Genomic DNA, 19,130 nt, shown 5'->3' with positions numbered 1-19,130 from the left:
TGTTATGTTGACTTGATCAGTTTGTGTTGGGACACACAAAGGTAATTTGGTATTAAAGGTAATGGTAATTTACATTTACCTGTAATCATTTGGCAGTAGCATTTATTAATGTATTATTTTATTCATGTATTATTTAGACAGTGTTATTGTTCAAAAAAATTTGTAGAAAAACTAGAATAGAAAGTAGAAAAGGGATCGCTAGTGGTAAAAGATCAAAACTATTTGTGGATAGAGGGAGAGAATAAATAAGAGTGTTAAATATTAGTGTTAAATATTAGGATTATTTGTATTATCTTTAACAAAAGATTTTTTTTTTTTTTCTGACATTTTGGAAATTTTAGTGTGTACATGAGGGAAAATATCGATTCACAATAGTTTATATCAATACACAGACACCCAAATCAATGTATTGTATAATAGTTTATTATAATATTTGATAGAATATTAAAATCAGTTTATTTACACTTGTTTTCAGTTTTTCAATGCACTTGATAAAGTGTTGAACTTGAGCTGAACTTGGTGTTTAACTTTTTTTTGGAACAGGACATTATGGAAAGCACATGTTTTCATTAGAGTGTTGGTTAGTTTATTTGACAATCCCATTTTGCATGAAATTTCATGCGGGATAAACAAACTGAGAAGTGTTTCTGCTTAGTTTAAACAGAAGTTTTTCCTTTGGAAACAATTTAAAGTGAATTATATTATATATTGCAGAATACTGTCATACTGGTGTCACAGTGGCGCAGTGGGTAGCACTATTGCCTCACAGCAAGAAGGCTGCTGGTTCGATCCTCGGCTGGGTCAGTTGGCATTTCTGTGTGGAGTTTGCATGTTCTCCCCATGTTGGCATGGGTTTCCTCTGGGTGCTCTGGTTTCCCCCACAGTCCAAAGACATGTGGCATAGATGAATTAGGCAAGCTAAATTGTACATAGTGTATGAGTGTGTGTGTATATGGATGTTTCCCAGTGATGGGTTGTGGCTGGAAGGCCATCCACTGTGTAAAACATGGCGGTTCATTCCGCTGTGGTGACCCCAGATTAATAAAGGGACTAAGCTGAAAAGAAAATGAATAAATGAATACTGTACACTGTTTTAGGGATTCCCACCCCTAAAAATGTAATGTGCTCCAAAATGTAATAGAATAGTGCATATACACCTGCTAGGATGGGCATTTAGTAACATTGAACAATTGGAAAATCCCCCCAAAACAAACTGATTAACACATTTTTATTAATTATGCTATTTTTATATTGTGCATAATTCCACTTCCTGACTGTTTGATTTAGCTTGTCTATCAGTAACTAAATCTTAAACGTTAATTTAAATAAATTCCTAATCTAATCTTACATTATTATTGACTATTTTGTTACTACGAAATGAGCAGCTATGTTTTATTGATTATAAATACATTCCATATGACACTGAAATCATTTAACACACATTCAACACTGCTCAACAGTCATACCTACCTACTTCCAATAAAAACAATCTAGCTCATTGAGCATTTATATACCAGTGTTTCTAGTGTGCTGGACTCCCAACTTTGTCTTTGTGAGGCAACAGATGCTCTTAATTCCACCATTAATGGCAAGTGGTGGTTTCTTCTAAAAGATCGGAGAGATTTCATTTGTTCATCTGCTGTATTTTACTTTATTTTACAATTATTCTTGTTTGGGATTTGTGTTTCAGCCTTAGTCGCTGTCTTCAGCATGACCGTTCACCATCCCTGACTCCCAGCGCTCAAGTAATGGATTTCGCTGCCTTGGGATCTTTAGGGTTTTCTGTATTTATCAGAGCAGAAGAGTGGGAACATTAGTGAGTGCATTTAAATTCAACACCTCTAGCACACACAGCTCAGTTTAAAGGAAAAATCAGGTCAGTAATGAACAGTTTTATTAGATTTTTCCTTAATAAAAGTGATGAAGAATTGAGCAAGCAGACAAATCGCCAACCTGTTTTTAATGTGCAGGGAAAAATAATAATTTATCTTAAAGAAATTATCATTCAGAAATTAAAATTCACACAATTTATTCACCCTAATATCAATACAACTTTGATTTTTAAAATGACTTGACATGTCTTGTGTATTTTATAGTCTTTGGTATACCCGACAAATGCACAACGTAGCCTCAAAGTAGCGACATTCCTACAACATTGTACCAACCCCTAGATATTTACATTAGATGTCGCTTACTCTGTTGTTGTCTATTAGAAGTAATGCGTCAATAGAGCCGCCGCCATATTAGTACAGGGTAGCGCTCCTTTGAAATGAATGCGGGACCAAGGTGCAGTTGAGGACTGTGGCCATCCAGAGCCAGAGATATACACATATATACATATATCTTTGATCGGGAGTTTTCCGGTGGTCAGTATGCAAATATTTTTTTAAATGACGAAAATTATAATTTTACATAATTTTTATAAGTGACCGCACGGCAATGCCGACAAAGAGCATGTGTTTGTAAGCATGGAAATTTATTATCCTCACTCCCTGTTAAATTGGATCTAATCCATGTCCTGAACCACACCTCCTCTCCTGCTTTCACGTCACATTCTAACGGAGGGAGCGATTCATTTGTGAATGAATCTCCATTATGAACGACTCGTTCACTTAGCCGACAATAGTACTGTTTCTAGCACTGCAGCATCTTGTTGTCATATTTCATTTACATTGTTTGCTAATTTTATTCAACAAAACTAGCATGAGCCTAGAATTTAGCGCAAGTTGGTGCTACTTTGCATTTTGGTGAATTTATAATTATCAGTGGTGTAAAGTAACTAATTACAAATACTCAAATTACTGTAATTGAGTAGTTTTTCTCAGCAATTGTAATTTACTAAGTCATTTTAAAAATGTCTTTCCCTTGAGTACATTTTTAGTGCTGTATCGGTACTTTTACTCCACCACTTTCCTTTAACCTGCAGTCACCACTTTATTTTTTCCTGTCTATGGGGATTGACTGAGTACAAAAATCAGTCATGAGATTCCTGTCCAATCAGATCGCACATACTGTAGAAGTAAATCGCATCATTATGAAGTAACTCAAGACGTGCACTTTATAATTGCAGCAAACATTGGAAGCATTAAAGGTGCCCAAGATGTCCAAAATCTTTACACACATTGACCCAGAGACTGTTTAGGTGCATGTCACTGATGAGAAGATGAGGGATGTTTAGTGAATGATGAACAAATTAGCTTTAAACACCCAGCAGGCTTAAGACGTCAACATGACGTCAGATTGACGTTGTACGCCATGTAACGCAATGGGAACGTTACATTTTGTTTGGAAATGAAATGTAAGAACTCAATCTCAGGCCAACATCGATGTCCAAAACTAAAACTAATCAAATATCAATGTCTAATGATGTCACAGCATGATGTTGTGTGGAGGTTACCACTATGACGTCTATCAGGTTTTGTTTGTTGCTGAAGGCTGTCACAATGATGTCATAATGTTGCAATTTAAATATCACATGAGGATGTTGTTTGACTTGAGTAGGCCTATTTCTTTATTTCTTCTTGCTAAATAAGATATGTGAATATTCAAACAAACCTACCCTACAATTTGCGTTTCAATGAGGCAACAATCTGTTTCAACCATAGGGTTCCATCATTACACTATAAAATAATATATAATAGACGATTTTGGATACGTCATAGATGTTCAATTAACGTTTTTAAATATTATTTTATTTGACTTTTTTTTCACATTTCAGCATTGCTGTGCAGCTAAAAGTAGCCGTATGTCACAAAAAGAGTCTAATCAGCGGTAGCCAATAGTGTCGTAATATGTTTTGAAGAACAACATTACCATCCAATCACATTTCCATATTGATCAGTTTGAATTTTTGAGAACGCTGAACCTGCGTCAACTGACTTCGCGCGTGGAGGAGACATGAAGACGAATTCAAAAGACATTTACAATAGTTCTAGCGGGATTAAAACATGAATGGACATTTCAAGGTATGTTAAAAGAAAAAAATATAACTTTCTGGGTCTTATTTAATCGCCGAATCATTGTTTAAACCGTGAAAGGATGTCATTAACATCTTATGAACGTCATGTTATGTAATGTTATTTAACGTTAGCCCTTCTGTATCCACAACCTCTTAGTAGCTAACGGTAAGCAAATGCAATATATTAAAAGTTTGCATTTCTGCAGAGTTTGTACACTGTATTATAGTGTACAAATCTATTATATATCATTAAAATCTATTATATATCATAAGTTAATGATGCTGAGGTTTTCAAAATCCAAAAATATAGTATAATTCAAGCAGTCTACTTCCTGAAGGCACACTGAGATGTTATTCACAGAAAGTTCTCTTGAATTTCATTCATATTTTATTATACATTCAAATATGTCACCTCAAGATGTCGTATTGTGCATACAACTTTCGTATGTCACAAAATCAAATCGCATAAAGTAGAGTTACAATGGAAATTTAGCTCTGTTCCCTCGATGATATCCTGTTACGCAACTTGTATGGGTTTCTTTTTTGTTATTTTTTTAACCTGACAACCTCCATTTACTTGTTTAATTAAAGAAAGCACTTTGAACTCCTGACTATCGTTGCTCTCTTTGCTAATCATCCATCCTTTGTGTCAGAACATCATAAATCGCTTCAGGCTTCAAATTATAATATGCTTTATTATGTTTAGCCGCGTTGTGCCACTCGTGTCCAGTGCAAGTGTTTAACATCACCTTTTCTGTTTGACGAATGAAAGTCATACATTTTGGAATGACATTTGTGTAAATAAATGACAAAATTTTCATATTATGCTGAATTATTCATTTTTAAGTGGTAAATAAACACAGGAGTAGCATATGAAACCCCTCATGTATAAACTATATTTGTTTAATCAAAAAAGCCTCAGATAAAGGAAGTGTTCACTTGTTGGTTTTGATTGTGCTGATTGTGTTTCTGTTTTATTGCACTTTCTCTGCTGAGGCGAATGATTATGTGGTAATCATGATAATACAGTCGGGATCTTTATTCTTAAGAATGCGGCTAGTATGATGAACTCTGGCATTAATTTCTGAGGAAAGATAAGCCACCGCGTCACATTTAAGCTGGTGTTTGCATAAGGAGGGTTAGTGAAACTTTGATACTCTCTCATCACATAATGAAAGGCTATAGAGCTTTGCTATCTGTTTATTGCTCAAATAACTCTGACTACTAAATTCAGAGTTTGAACCTCAGCCAAATTATTAACTACAATAAAGTGAATAATGATTTTTAAGAATGATTCATTTCAAACAATAAGTCCTTTACCTCTGAGGTTTGTCCAGGTTGTTCATCAGTGTGGGTTGGTGGCCATGTTAGGTCCAGTTTTCCCGTGGATTGATTCCGAACTATAACACAGCAGACAGAGGTTTTAGTGAATGTACTGTATATGATACATTAATGAATTGTATTTTTATGGAAATACTGGCAGAAAAATCATTGAATTAAATGCTTTAAGTGCAACAAATGTTAAACACAACACTTAGTCAATATCAATATATAACAATAGTCAAAATATCGACCTATTGTGCAATACTTGGAGATGACCTCAATAATTTTTGCCGTACCGATATGTGTTTACAAATTCACAAATAATGTTAAAGCCATTTTACAATGACATTTACGTTCTACCTCACTGATGTCAAAGTTTATAATTGGACATTTACCTAATAGGACATTTAATAGTATAAATAATAGGACATTTACCTTTTTGACATAAAATTCTAGAATTTAAATAACCTTAAGAATGCTAAGTATTTTAAAGTGTTTATGGCTATTTGCATTTTTATGCTGTTATATATGCATTATATAATCAGTGGCATAAAATTATTTCAAAATGACAATATATCGGAGGGCAGCATAGTGGTGCAGTGGGTAGCCTCACAGCAAGAAGGTCGCTGGTTCAAACCCTGGCTGGGTCAGTTGGCATTTCTGTGTGTTTGCGTGGGTTTTCTCCAGTTTCTCCAAGTCCAAAGACATGCAGTACTGGTGAAAAAGCTAAATTGGCCGTAGTGTATGTGAGTGTGTACAAGAGTGTGGGTGTTTCCCAGTGTTGGGTTGCAGCTGGAAGGGCATTCGCTGCGTAAAACATATGCTGGTTAATTTGGCGATTCATTATGCTGTGGTGACCACAGATTAATAAAGGGACTAAGCCGAAAAGAAAATGAATGAATGGTGGCGCAGTGGGTAGCGCTGTTGCCTCACAGCAAGAAGGTCGCTGGTACGAGCCTCGGCTGGGTCAATTGGCATTTCTGTGTGGAGTTTTTGCATGTTCTCCCCGTGTTCGCGTGGGTTTCCTCTGGGTACTCCGGTTTCCCCCACAGTCCAAAGACATGTGGTACAGGTGAATTGAGTAAGCTAAAATTGTCCGTAGTGAGTTGGCACCAATAGCCTAGTGGTACTGTGCGCCGACATATAGCACCGACATGCTCACGGCAACCTGAGTTCGATTCCTGGCTCAAGGTCCTTTGCCGATCCATTACCCTCTCTCTGTTCCCAATGCTTTCCTGTCTGAAATCTCTACTATCCTATCATAATAAAGGTAAACAACCCTTAAAAAAAAAAAATATATATATATATATATACAGCATCCGCTGCGTAAAACATAGGCTGGATGAGTTAGCTGTTCATTCTGCTGTGGTGACTCCAGAATAATAAAGAGACTAAGCCGAAAAGAAAATGAATGAATGAATGAATGACTTTAAGTAAATGAGTTATGTTTTTGTCCATATTCATTAAAAAAATCTTTAGAATTGATTTGAAAAGGGATTTCACTTCCTGTACAAGAACCAGCATGCATTTAAACAGAATTGTACAGTAGTAAATGTGAAATTCATAACCACATTTAATGCTTATGCTGTAGTTCAAAAGGGCGCCTTCTGGATCACTTCCATGCTAAAGTACACTTAGCCAAACTTTGCTCATTTCAGCACATTGACCAATAACACAGAGATTTCACTATTATGGTTGAAGTTAGTGCTGGTGACATAATCCCATATTAGCATTTTGGCTGCTTGTTTGCTTGCTGCCATGGTGAAGCACAAACTACTACCTTTAAGTCAAATTATATTTAAATAACTGATCATGCAACTCCACATAAAAGTTTCATCTGTCTCACTGTTAACTAAGTGTGCACATTCAGAATTCTAAGGCTCAAACAGTGTAGTGTGGTGTTGTTGGCAAGACCACAGGGTTCAAATCCTAAGGAACGCATCACTGATAAAATGCATATTTTGAATGCAAAATGACTGCTTTCGATGACTATGCATAAATGCAAGTGAGGCCTACAATTGTTTTATAGGATCTGTTAGATGGGTCATATGCTCTCACTAGCTCAGATAATATTTGATACAGTAGTGTTAGCAATGCAAAAGTCATGAGTTTAACTCTGAGGTAGACATATGGAGATATTGATATTGTGGGCACTTCAGAATACGGTGAATAATTATTTATTAGTGCTTTGTAAGAATATTTACATTGTATTTGCAGTTGTGTTAATAACAGTTAATTTTATGTTTAGTTTAACGTAATTGAAATGTTAATCTGGCCTACTTCATGCTGAAATATTGATTTGAAAAACTTTCATTACTCTTAGGTGATGTAAATTTCCTGGTTAACGCCTAATAAACGCGTTGAAATTGTTATAATCATTTATTTGAATCTTTATAATCTTTTTGCAATTTAATTAGTTTGAAATAAATATTTTTTTTGTGGTATTATTACTGTTAAAGTAACTTATTTTTGCAGCTTAGGTGAATATTGTGATAATACTTTACCGTGATATATAAGCTTCAGCAATTAATTGCAACAAGAAGATTTGAAACCGTCATAATTCTACTCTGAGGGAATGTATTAACTACTAAATATGTTAAATTCAGTCAAAACTCAATGTTTGCCATGCCTAATTCATTCTTTATCATTTTAAATAGAACAATGTCTTCTGTTTCTCAAAGCTGCTTGTGAAAACCAAACATTCACATGCTACTTGAAATCACTCACCTGACATATCCATTTGGTGGCCTGAGGGAGTCAAATTTGACCGTGGAGGAGACGGAGGACTAAGAGTCGCTTTGCTAGAGGATCCTGTTTCCACCTTTTCTCTACTTTCAGTCTTCGAATCCATTCGCATTCTCCTGGCTTCTTCTGGGTCCACGGTTGCTCCCCCATAAAGACTGTTTCTCTGTTTCTGTAGCTCTCTTTCTCTCTCCTTTGCCTCTTTAATATCCAGCTCTACCTGAGAATGCAGATTTACAGAAGTGCGGAGTTTGAAGAACGGGTTCTCTGTCGCTATGCCTTCATCTTCAGTCATTTGTGTGTTTGTGCTTTGTCTTGCACTAACAGGCTCTGCAGACGAAGCCCTCGCTCCTGCTGAATTCATCACTTTCACAGATCTGCCATCTGTCCATGATGCAGAATTATAACTAGCTGGTTCTACCGGAGGTGTGGGGAAAGAGTTGGCCTCTATGATGATTATCTGGCCCTTGATTCCCTCAGTTAGACCAGGTCCTCGAGCAGCAGGTGGGTTGCCGTTGGTGCCTTCATACTGGGATACTGGTATGGTAGGAGGATTTTGAGAGAACTGCATTAGGCGTTGTCTAACATTGACCGCAGAATCAACCTCCAGGATTCCAGCTGCAGATTCTACATAGCTAGAGGCAGATCCTCTCCTCAATGCTGCAATTGACTCCTTTTGCTCTTGGAAAGATTCAAAGAGCAACTTTTTTTCTTGAAGCTGTACTTCTGTTCCCTTGTCGTAGAAACCAGGTAGTCGGCCCAGTTCAACCAGAACCTTCTCCCTCTCTGTCTCGGCACTGATTTCCTTCTGCATCTTCTTTCCTGCAAAATGACGGTCCTTGTCGAGAGTTTGGCTGGGTCTTATCTGGAGGTCCTGAGATAGAATAGGTTTCCTCAAAGGAATTTCCACAAACTCATTGGTCATGTCAGTTGTATCACACAGTCCTCGGGATCGCCGAAGACTCTGTTCTCTCTTCAATGCCAAACGGATCTCCCTGTCAATGGGAGTTTCATAAGGAGGAGATTCAGAGGGCTGAGGAGCTTCATCTGTGGTGCTGTTTGGGGAGAAATCTGCTGATACACCGCTATCGCTTTGGCTGTCATCAAAATGGTCCACCTGCATTCTCTTGGCTTTCCCTTCTCCTGGATGAGGCTTTGTGTTTGACTGGCTCTCCGCGCTCTGTCCTTTGTTTTCCCGTTCCTGTCTTTGATCCTTAACCTCCAGCAGCTGCTTTCCTCCGGTTCCACCTGTCTGTGTTTGCTTTCGCTCTTCACCTGTTTCACTCGCCTCTCTCTCCTGACTTTCACTGTCCCTCCTCCTCTCTGGGATTATCAGTGGCTCTTTTACTTCCATGGAGACACAGCCTGAGTTCTCTTGCTCTGGATTGGTTGGCTGGTCTGGAAATGTTTCTAGGGGCGGAGCTTCATCACACACCTGTTGCATCACCTCTTTCTCAGTCAGACAATACGAGTTGTTTGACTCAAGCTCTCTCTGCTGGACATTTTCAGCAGTAACCCCAGATTCAGTTTTGAATTCACTTTGGGCTCTTGAAGAAGGTTCTGTCTTAGTGATTGAAGAGCTCTTGGAATACGGCACATTTTGTACCTCATCACGACTGTCCCGCCTCACCCACTGCTCTCTGGTGGTGGCAAAGTCCACAGACTTGCAGTCTATATTCAGGTCGTCACTGTTTTCTGACAGGAACACAATTGAATCAGAGTCGCCATGTGACTCAAGCTCTTGTCTCTCTTCTTCACTGGTCACCTTTGGGATTTTTGGTGAGTCAGTGCTTTTGTCTACCTGTGTCGTCATAACAGGTTCTCCACCCTGAATGTCTTTCATATCTGTTTTAACAGCTCCACTAGCTTCAGAGTTTTCCTTTACATCAACTTGAATCTCAGTGGCCTGGCTCTCATTCTCTTCTAGTTGAATATCTTCTTCTAGTCCTGGCACTGGTGGCCACTCTTGAGCCTGGTCATCAATTGTGCTAACAGTTTCCATTGTTGGTTTAGTGGCTCCATCCTCTGGTAAGGAGGTGGCATGATCATGCGGTTTAGGAGGGAATTGGTTTTCAGGTGTTTCTGTTTTTTCTAACCCACTAATAACTTCTGTGTCCTCCTCATTTATGTCCTGGGGGTCTTTCTTTTCATCGGTGTGATCTGTTATTGTAGTTTCTGTATCTTTAGTAAAACAGAGCTTTCCTGCTTCACTACTGCATTCACCTTGGGATTCAGAACTCTGAGGACAGGTCACAGAGTCTGTTTCCATGTTGCACTAGATCTGTGTGAAAATAAATGGCAAAATGTGTTATTTTATAGAAGAACAGAATGTCAAGCCTTTGTTTGACTGAATTGGTTATCAATAAAGTAGAATTTTTCTGTCCTAGGCATCCCTTACCACTCATCTCATCCTGTTCATCACTTTTACGACATAAATGAAACAGATGAAGGCCTTTCCTTTCCACAGGCAATGCTTACAGTTTTCTGCTGATTTAGGAAACTATAATCAGCTTATGTTTCAATCCCTGTAGCGCAGGAGGACTCAAATTAAATTGTGTTATGATGCGATAGCATGGGATCCTTTCACTGTTGCAGTTTTTTACTTTTGGATTCTTGCTTCACATTTCTTTGACCTCTGTTTCTTAATGAAATTCATTAGGTCATTTATTCTTTAACACCAATGCCTCCGAGTCAGATTTGCACCCCTTTCCATTAAGCTAACCTTGAAATAGGGCACCTGAAGTATTTATATATCATTTTTAATGGCATTTTATTTTCTTTGTTTGTATCTGTCTGCAGATAGTGCATCATTTTACATCATCTATACTGTAGTCATTGTCCTGCATATTGATCCTTACTGATTTTGCATTATTTGCATGCATGACTGAGAATGATTGCTAAAATGATTATTGTTAGAAAAACATTAAACCGTGGAGTTGGAGTGGAACTTTTTCACCTTCACACTCAATGAAATTTCTGTCTATTCTTTAAAAAGTAAAAATGTAACCAGGACTTCTGAGAATCATGTTGGCTTGCATAGAAAATCAGATTACCACCCTAATCATGTAGTTATTTTATGTCAACACTGAGCGAATAATTCACAATCTAATATTTGCACTGTGTATTGCATTGTCCACTCGACTTAAAATAAACACAAGCTCTTGAAGGTGTGTCTTAGTATAATGCTAATTACATAAGGAGCAGATTAATACCATTTAATCAGATTATACTGTTGACGAGAGTGACAAAACAACATGGAAATTCTGATTCAGGAATAATACAACAATAACACTGAGGTGTCCTTGTGGCACTTAGTCTCCTTTATGAATTAGAAACAATTCAGAGTTGCACAAATGATATAATCAAGGGTCATGACTGAATTTGAAGGAAAATTTAAAATTTAAACAAAACCTGGTCGAACAATTGCTATCTATACTGAACACCAGTGTTACATAGAAAAATGGTGAATTTCTAATAATCATTTTTATTAATAACACTTTCTAATTAGTAGGTCTGAAAAGTAACTTTAATTTAAAATTTAAAAGTAATTTATTTACAATTTATTTATTGACTAAATACAATTTAAATTACTTATAAATTTGAAAGCATGCAGAATATAAATGAAACTTAATTCTTTTAGCTTTATTTTAAAAAATAGCACTTAAAAGCAATAATGACACCGTATTTCATACATGCCAGTGTGATATATTGACATTAATCTCCTGCTCAATTTATAAATGGTGTTTTAGGCAAGTATATTTTAACTAACTGTAATTAAGTTAGCTAAAAATAAAACACAATCCCTTATGTTACTTTTTGAGTGGAAAAGTTATCTAATTACTGTTACTAGTTACTTTGTAAATAATTATTTCACCCAACACTGCTGAACAATACCTACATCCACAAATCACACACACAAGACACAAACAATGCATAATATAGCTTTCATTAAATATGCATAAGTTCATTTCTTGCATTTAGCATGCTAACTCTTTGTAAGTAAAATAACAATACGGATGTTACATTTTAAGTAATCCTTCAATATCAAAGTTTGCCATTTCATAAAGTAATAATTCCCGACATTGTCACGTAAAATTACAAAGAGCTATTTAGACTTCATAGCTCATTCTTCTACATGAAAACAACATGAATAAAGACAAAATGCCTACAAGCTGATGAAATATAAGAAAGGACAAACAGCTGAAGGTCAGCTGAAAGACACAAAAAAATTGAAATCGCCTACCTGTTACACCAAGAATCCTTGAGAACTGTGTCTCTCCTGCTTTTCTTTCTTTCCCTGGTTTCCTTCTCTCTTCAACTCTCTCACACTCTCTCTCCACCCCCTGCTTAGTAATGAAGGTTAAAATCTGCGCAGCTCTTTTCACGGGCCTTGCATCACTAATCCAAACTGCTCTGAAAGCTCAAAGTCAGAGTTTGAACAGTGAAAGCCAGGAATCTTTTTCCATACAGAACTTTTAGACTTACTCAGATCTATTATAAACAATGTAGTTTTACTGTATTTATTCACATCAGATGTTTACAAAGATACATTTGAATTACTATTTGCAAAAATGAACATTAGTGTTATGCGTGTACATAAAAGGAAAATCAATGGTAGCATATTTATTGATAAATGACTGTTTAAATTCAACTCATTAATAATTGTTCATTGTGATATTTAGGCTCAATCCCAATTCTACCCCTCAGCCCTTCCCCTTACCACAACTCCTTGTTTTGCACATTCATGTGAGGGGGTAGGGGCATCCCAATTCTCTTTAGCTTGAAGTGGTAGGGTTATGTGGAAGGGCTAGATAGCCCTTGAAACAGAGATTTTTCAGAACCACACTCGAAACCAAGAGGTAAAAAAAATCCTCAGACCACACCATCTACAATGGCTGCACGTGGAAGATTTATTTATTTTTTGTCATTATTGTATAGTTTTACAACAAACAAGCTTATATTTTAAGACATTCTTAACAATGTTCATGTTTTACCATCATTCTTAAATATATATATATATATATATATATATTTAAAAAATTTGCCTATCAATCATCCATAATACTAACTTCTGTATATTAGTCCCACAACATACTTTCACATCTGTCTCTCGATGACACTCGAATAACATGATATTGTTGCCTTCAGTGATTTCCTGAAGATAAATACCAAAAAATAACACAACTGGAATAATTACAGCAGTCGATGTTGTCGATTAAAAAATACAATTGGGATTGGGCCTGAATGCCCTAAATTATATACAATATAGTTTTACTGTATTCATTAACGTCCGATGGTTTGCAAAGATAAATTTTAACTTCTGTTAGCAAAAATAATGAACCATAGTGTCATGCGTGAACATGAATGAACAATGTTGCCGTATTTAAGGATAAATGGTTTTAATTCAACTTATTAACAATTGTTCAACCCAGGCTCGTTTTGATTAGCCTCCACCAGAGGCTGTTGTCTACTGACTGACTGATCGACTGACCCACACTCCTCCTTCCCTAAACCCAACCAATAGTGTTTTCAAAAACACCAATTGACCCGCCCACCCACTTTCCTAAACCCAACTGACAGTGTTTTCAAAAGCAATCCAGAAAAAGAAAAGCCCTCGCGGCATTTTACCACATTCTCACCCTGGTATTTACTTGTTTATTTTACTTTTTTGTTTTTTGTCTTACCTGCTTTCTGGAACTGTTCTAGGCCAGACTCTGCACAAACTGGTAAAAGTGGAAAAGCGGTCCAAACAGAGGTAAGCGGTCAGCTGGTAAGCATGAAAAGGAACGGCTTCATACCACCCTGAAGTGTTCGTTTTAAAGACTTCTGCCTACATAATTTGTGATCTCCATAATCTATATAGGGCTACATTTTCAGAATGAGCCTATGTTGCATTTGTTAGTTTGTGATATTTAATGCAATAAACCATGCTGATAAATTAGAAATGTGTTAAAAAACAAAAAGCTCTCACAGTTAAATATAAATATGCAAAAACTGAAACTCAGCACTGCAGTGTAGAATATACTATATTCTTTTTCATGTGTTTTGATGAAAGAGTGCTTGCTGTTGTTGTTTTTTTTTAAAGGCATTACTGTTTGATTCTCTTTTATTCATAATTTATATACATAAAAGAATGCGGTTTTGAGACAGTAGGCTTATATTCTCTTTATATGCTTACTCTATTCATGGTCTCAAGTAAGAAGAATAGACAGCCTTTGATTAAATTTCATCAGATTAGTTTATTAATCCTGTAACTTTTCCATTGTAAACGTTCTATACAAAATCTTCACCGCTTCTCGTTCAGCATTTTATTACTTCTGTACAGGCGCTCAGTTAAGGCACTGAGAATTTGCATCAAACTGTCTGCTGAATAAAACAATTATGTTCCTGAAAATTTTGAATAATATTGAGTACATATGGATATGGTGGTTGCTGTCACACAGTTTAAATGATCATTAACAAAGCAGTGTGTATAGAAATGTCAGTAGAAATTAAAGGGGTAGTTCACCCAAAAATGTAAATTCTGTCATTGAATCATCCTTGACTTGTTTCATACCAATTTGAGTTTTTTGTTTGTTTATATATTGGAGAATTTAGAAAAACTGTTACCATTGAATTCCATATTATTTGTTTTTACTAATATTTAAGTCAACAGTTACCAGTTTCCAATGTTTTTTTTGTGTTGAGTAAATAATGACATGATTTTCATTTTTGGGTGAACCAAGCCAGGCTTGTTCTGAAAACGTACCTCTATACACATATCTGGAGAGCACCAAATACATCCCAGGAGTTCCATTTTTTTGCAGTTTTTGTTTTCTCGAATCCGCCAGAGGCCACTGTGTACGGTTTTTGAGATCTCAAATTTCTCTCGCTAGTGCCATTCGCACCTGCTCTTCTTGTGTAAATCCACCAGAGGCCACTGTCGACTCACCGATCGACTGACCCACCCTCCTCCTTCCCTAAACCCAACCAACAGTGTTTTAAAAAGCACCAATTGACCTGACCACCCACTTTCCTAAACCCAACTGACAGTTTTTAAAAGCAATCCAGAAAAAGAAAAGCCCTCGCGGCAGCCTGATTTTTACCATGTTTTCAGATTTTACTACAATCTCACCCTGTTATTTAATTGTTTATCTTATTTTTTGCCTTCGGTTCCAGAAAGCAGGAAAGACAAAAACTGTTCTTCGCCGGACTCAAACCCCATCTTCATGGTCAGCTCCTCTCTGCATCTCCAGTCCGCCGACGTACATGGCGAGCCACTGGGAAAACCGGTAACAGCGGGAACAGCGTCCATATGGAGGTAAGAGGTCAGCTGCTAGCACGAAAATGAACAGAGTCATACCGCCTCATAGCATTCATTTTACAGACGAAATGCAGTCATATGTACTTCTGGCTACATAATTTGCGATCTCCAGAAATGTATATAGGGCTACGTTTTGAGTATGAGCCTATATTGCAATGTTAACAGTGTCATAAACAAGGATAGTTCACCCTAGAATTTTAATTGTCATCATATATTCACCTTTAAGTGGTTCCAAACCTTTCTATGTTTTGTTTTAAAGAGATCTGACTAAAACAATGCTTGCTGTGAACTAGGTTACGTTATTTGAGCATTCGTAATTACATTGATCTGTTGTGGTCCAGCTTATGTTTCCTTTTTTTAATATTAAGATTTTTCTTTGAAATCTGTTTTAGGGTACCACTATTGACCCTAATCAAAACACAAACTTGTTTGTTAAATAAAATATTAGTATAAATAAAATGACAGTGAAATATTTAGTTTCAGAGTAGTCTATATTAGGCTAAATAATTTTCTGTTAATGACAATCCATATTGCACCCGTCAGTTCTACTTCTATTACTAACTACTTTGACCACAGTGAGCCAGGCTTTACAAACTATTCGCAGCACTGAAAGTATTCTCCTCCGAAGAATAAACTCAGTCAAAAGGATGAGAGAACAAGAACTTTGAATATTACAGAATAATTTTACAGAGCGGTGCACATTGCGCCGGTGCGTAAATGAAGCGCTTGATGCATTACTGAGAAACAGCACGCAGCCCTCCAGTATCTGCGGACACTTTCAAAACTGAGCAGCACAAAGGGAAGAAATCAGTGCGTTGAGGATCTGTCCAATGCATTATTGAGCCTTTTCTCATTTAAAACTTCAAGTAGGCCTACTTTAGTGTGTGAAGAGCAGATAATAACCCTACTCCAGTTTTGCGAATGTGATCTGCTGATCTAACAGACAAAAAGCAACATGATTTAGAAACAGCAATGAACTCCTTGTTGCAGGTCAAAATGAACCCATTAAATGCAAAACTAAATGTATTTCTCCACTGATTGCTTATATTAACAGGAACCAATAGTCTTGGAGAAAGTTTTTCGAGTTGTCATGAACGCGACACGCAGTTTGAATTGTAAATGAATGAAGAACGATTGACAGGCATGGCAGCGGGAAGCGCTGAACTGAACCTGAATTTAACCACTTGAATATTCATCTGTACTTCACGTTAAACTATAGAATGGCTTCAGAACATTTGGGATATAGTAGGCCTACAGACAACTTTCTAAGCCTGTATAATAGGCTACCTTCATGGCTTTTATAAATTGCATAGAATGTAGATCAGATTTGGATTGGTACCAGCTGATCGGTGCATCCCTAAAAAAAACAAATCTGTGAAACTACTTGAGGGTGAGTAAATGATAGGTGCATTTATTATTTGCCATGTTTTTCCAAATCTCTATAGATTTAATTTTATTTTCATAAGTAGTTTTAAACCTCCTTGCTTTTTAAAGAAAATGTGAATGTTTTTTAATTTCTGAGTGAACTATGCCTATAAAGTTGAAATACACTTCTGTCAGGCAGTTGGAGGCACTGTAACAACAATAAAAGCGATCAAAACTCAAATCAATCAGCAATACAAAAAAAACAACAACTCAACACTTATAAAATCACAGGCAACCATTCCATCTCTTTGTTTTGATTCATAATCAAGGCACACAAGTGGTTTATAACAGAGTACGCCACAACTATTGTAGACGGTGAACCTATTAATTACCCCCGTGGGTTGAATCCCACGGCATTTATAAAAACTAAATATTTTGATATGCTAGTGTTAAAACCGTCAAGGCCGCTGTGGGTCGTCAGCCAACCACTCAAGAGTCGCCAAGCATAAAAACAGCATCATAATCAGACACCAGAGGCTGGGAAATGAAACACGTTATCCAACAACATACACACTTTCCAGTCCTTTCCAGCAAGGCGGTGTGCATCTTTTTACATCATATTTCAACACACTAAGGGCAAAGTGAGTCTGGTATGCGTCAGTAGATTATAAACACTCTGACACTGCTTTAAAGTAGCATTGAAATAGCTGAAGATCAGAATGTCTTGATTCAGAGTAACAGGCATGAAGCATACAGTCTTAAGCGGATCGTTCACATGATGGAACAGCACTGGCAGGTTTTTCGCTTTGGCCCTCCTGTTTCCTCTGCTCGGTTCGGGAGGCTGGTGTCCAGCTGGGCCGCTGTTTTGGAGGTCAGCAGAGGCTCTTGTTCGACCTGCTGTTTTTCGGTTCCTACATTGGACTCATCCAGAGGAACTTCTTGAAACTGGCTGACGGAGATGCGTGTAGAGGCTAAAGCTTCCTCGATTTTCGAGACTTGCGATTCTGTTGCGTTCGTTTCCCCTTTTGGTTTAGTAACCGGAGACGGTTGTGTTGTGTAATTTACTGAAACCTGCAAAGCCTCTGTGTCTACGCTTAAACTTTGCACTTGTGTATCAACAGATTCCTGCTCCTTTTCCATTTCACCTTCCTCATTCAAATCAGCAGAAGTATCTAAGGTTACATTTTGGACTTGCGTATCAATCGATTCCTGCTCCTTTTCACCTTCCGCATCCAAAACAATCTCTTCAGCGGACGCATCTTCAGCTTTCTCCGGCTCATCTTCGGTTTCTTCCTTTAAAGCCATTGATTCAGTGCTTCCGTCTTGGTTTTTATCATCCGTCAGTTCTTCCTCTAGGATTTCTTCTCCTTCGTCAGTGATGATGACTCTTTCTGCTCGGATTATGGCTCCTCCATCATCATCCTCATCTACTCCCTGCCCAGGCTCTGCTTCTTTGAACCCAAGGAAGGTCATAGTTATGCCGGCAGCTCCTATTCCTTCAGCGGGATGACTAGAGAAGCCGTTAACAGAAGAGTGGTCTCCTTCCACATTTCCATTAGTAACGGCTGAAGATGTTTCGGTGTCTGTTTTTGTCTTTGCGTCGGTGTGTTCGTGTTCCTCGTGATTCACAGCATGCACAGAATCATCTGCAAACAAAAAAAAAACAACAGTGTGAATCAGAAATGAGTCTCAGTTTTGATATTCATACATGATAGCAATAGGGAAGCTGTCTTTGATTCTACAACTGATAGAATATTAAAGGCTTGTTCATGAATATTAAAGTATAGAGGAAAGAAAGTAAAGCAGCCAGAGAGATGGGCAGAAAAGAGGTGATGGTTGGAGAACAGCCAGATGTAGATTATAGCCCATTCACAGCGAGGATAAAGACTGCAGTATAAAACTGATCAGTAAACATGCAAAAGTTCATTTCAAGAATGAACAAAATTGCATCAATAGCTACAGCATGTTTCCATCCACCTATTTTATGCGCATTTTGGATATGCATTATATTTGGATATAACCAGTCCCTCCAGGATTTCAAGACTTTATTTCACTTTTTTTTTTTTTTTTTTTTTGCAGCCTAAAATGATTTTGCTGTGGCTTTTCTTGAAATTTGCGGCAATATTTGTGGAATTACTTTGCGTTGTATTTTGAATTTTCCGGAAAGAGAAGTTGTAACATTACCGGTAATTTGCCGCAATGCTGTGCTGTGTGAATGCAGAAGGAAGATTGCCGGAAATAGCACGTTCATGATTAGAACGCACTAACGTAAACATCTACTCCAGCCAATCAGAACACTGAGACCCATTCACATTCGCAGTGTTTTTATAAATAAAAGCCTTTGAATATTTTTCCAGGCACATTTAGCTGCTAGATGTTAGTCAGATAAAGTTTCTATGTTCCTTCTTAATGCCAATTGTGGAAATAATTATCGATAAA

General features: G+C 37.2%; 2 protein-coding genes across 2 annotated transcripts in view; both read right to left on the bottom strand.

Moving 5' to 3' along the window:
- Nucleotides 1–1,672: 1,672 nt before the first annotated feature.
- On the bottom strand, nucleotides 1,673–12,346 carry misp3 (MISP family member 3). The gene is made up of 4 exons (XM_056459472.1): nucleotides 12,267–12,346; nucleotides 8,009–10,304; nucleotides 5,279–5,358; nucleotides 1,673–1,782 (listed from the first exon to the last, which is right to left on the bottom strand). Exons 2-4 carry the CDS (start codon nucleotides 10,290–10,292, stop codon nucleotides 1,693–1,695), a joined length of 2,454 nt encoding a protein of 817 aa, XP_056315447.1. The 5' UTR covers nucleotides 10,293–10,304; nucleotides 12,267–12,346; the 3' UTR covers nucleotides 1,673–1,692.
- Nucleotides 12,347–14,237: 1,891 nt separating this feature from the next.
- palm3 (paralemmin 3) overlaps nucleotides 14,238–19,130 on the bottom strand; it is a 92,463-nt gene continuing 87,570 nt past the window's right edge. The window contains exon 8 of the mRNA XM_056459471.1: nucleotides 14,238–18,337. Coding sequence (XP_056315446.1) covers nucleotides 17,463–18,337 — 875 coding nt within the window. The 3' untranslated portion in view covers nucleotides 14,238–17,462. The remainder of the gene's footprint in view (nucleotides 18,338–19,130) is intronic.

This window comes from Danio aesculapii, chromosome 6, assembly GCF_903798145.1.
Source record: "Danio aesculapii chromosome 6, fDanAes4.1, whole genome shotgun sequence".
Taxonomy (NCBI): domain Eukaryota; kingdom Metazoa; phylum Chordata; class Actinopteri; order Cypriniformes; family Danionidae; genus Danio; species Danio aesculapii.
Note: the sequence above shows the minus strand (reverse complement) of the source record. Positions and strands in the feature narration are given on the sequence as shown.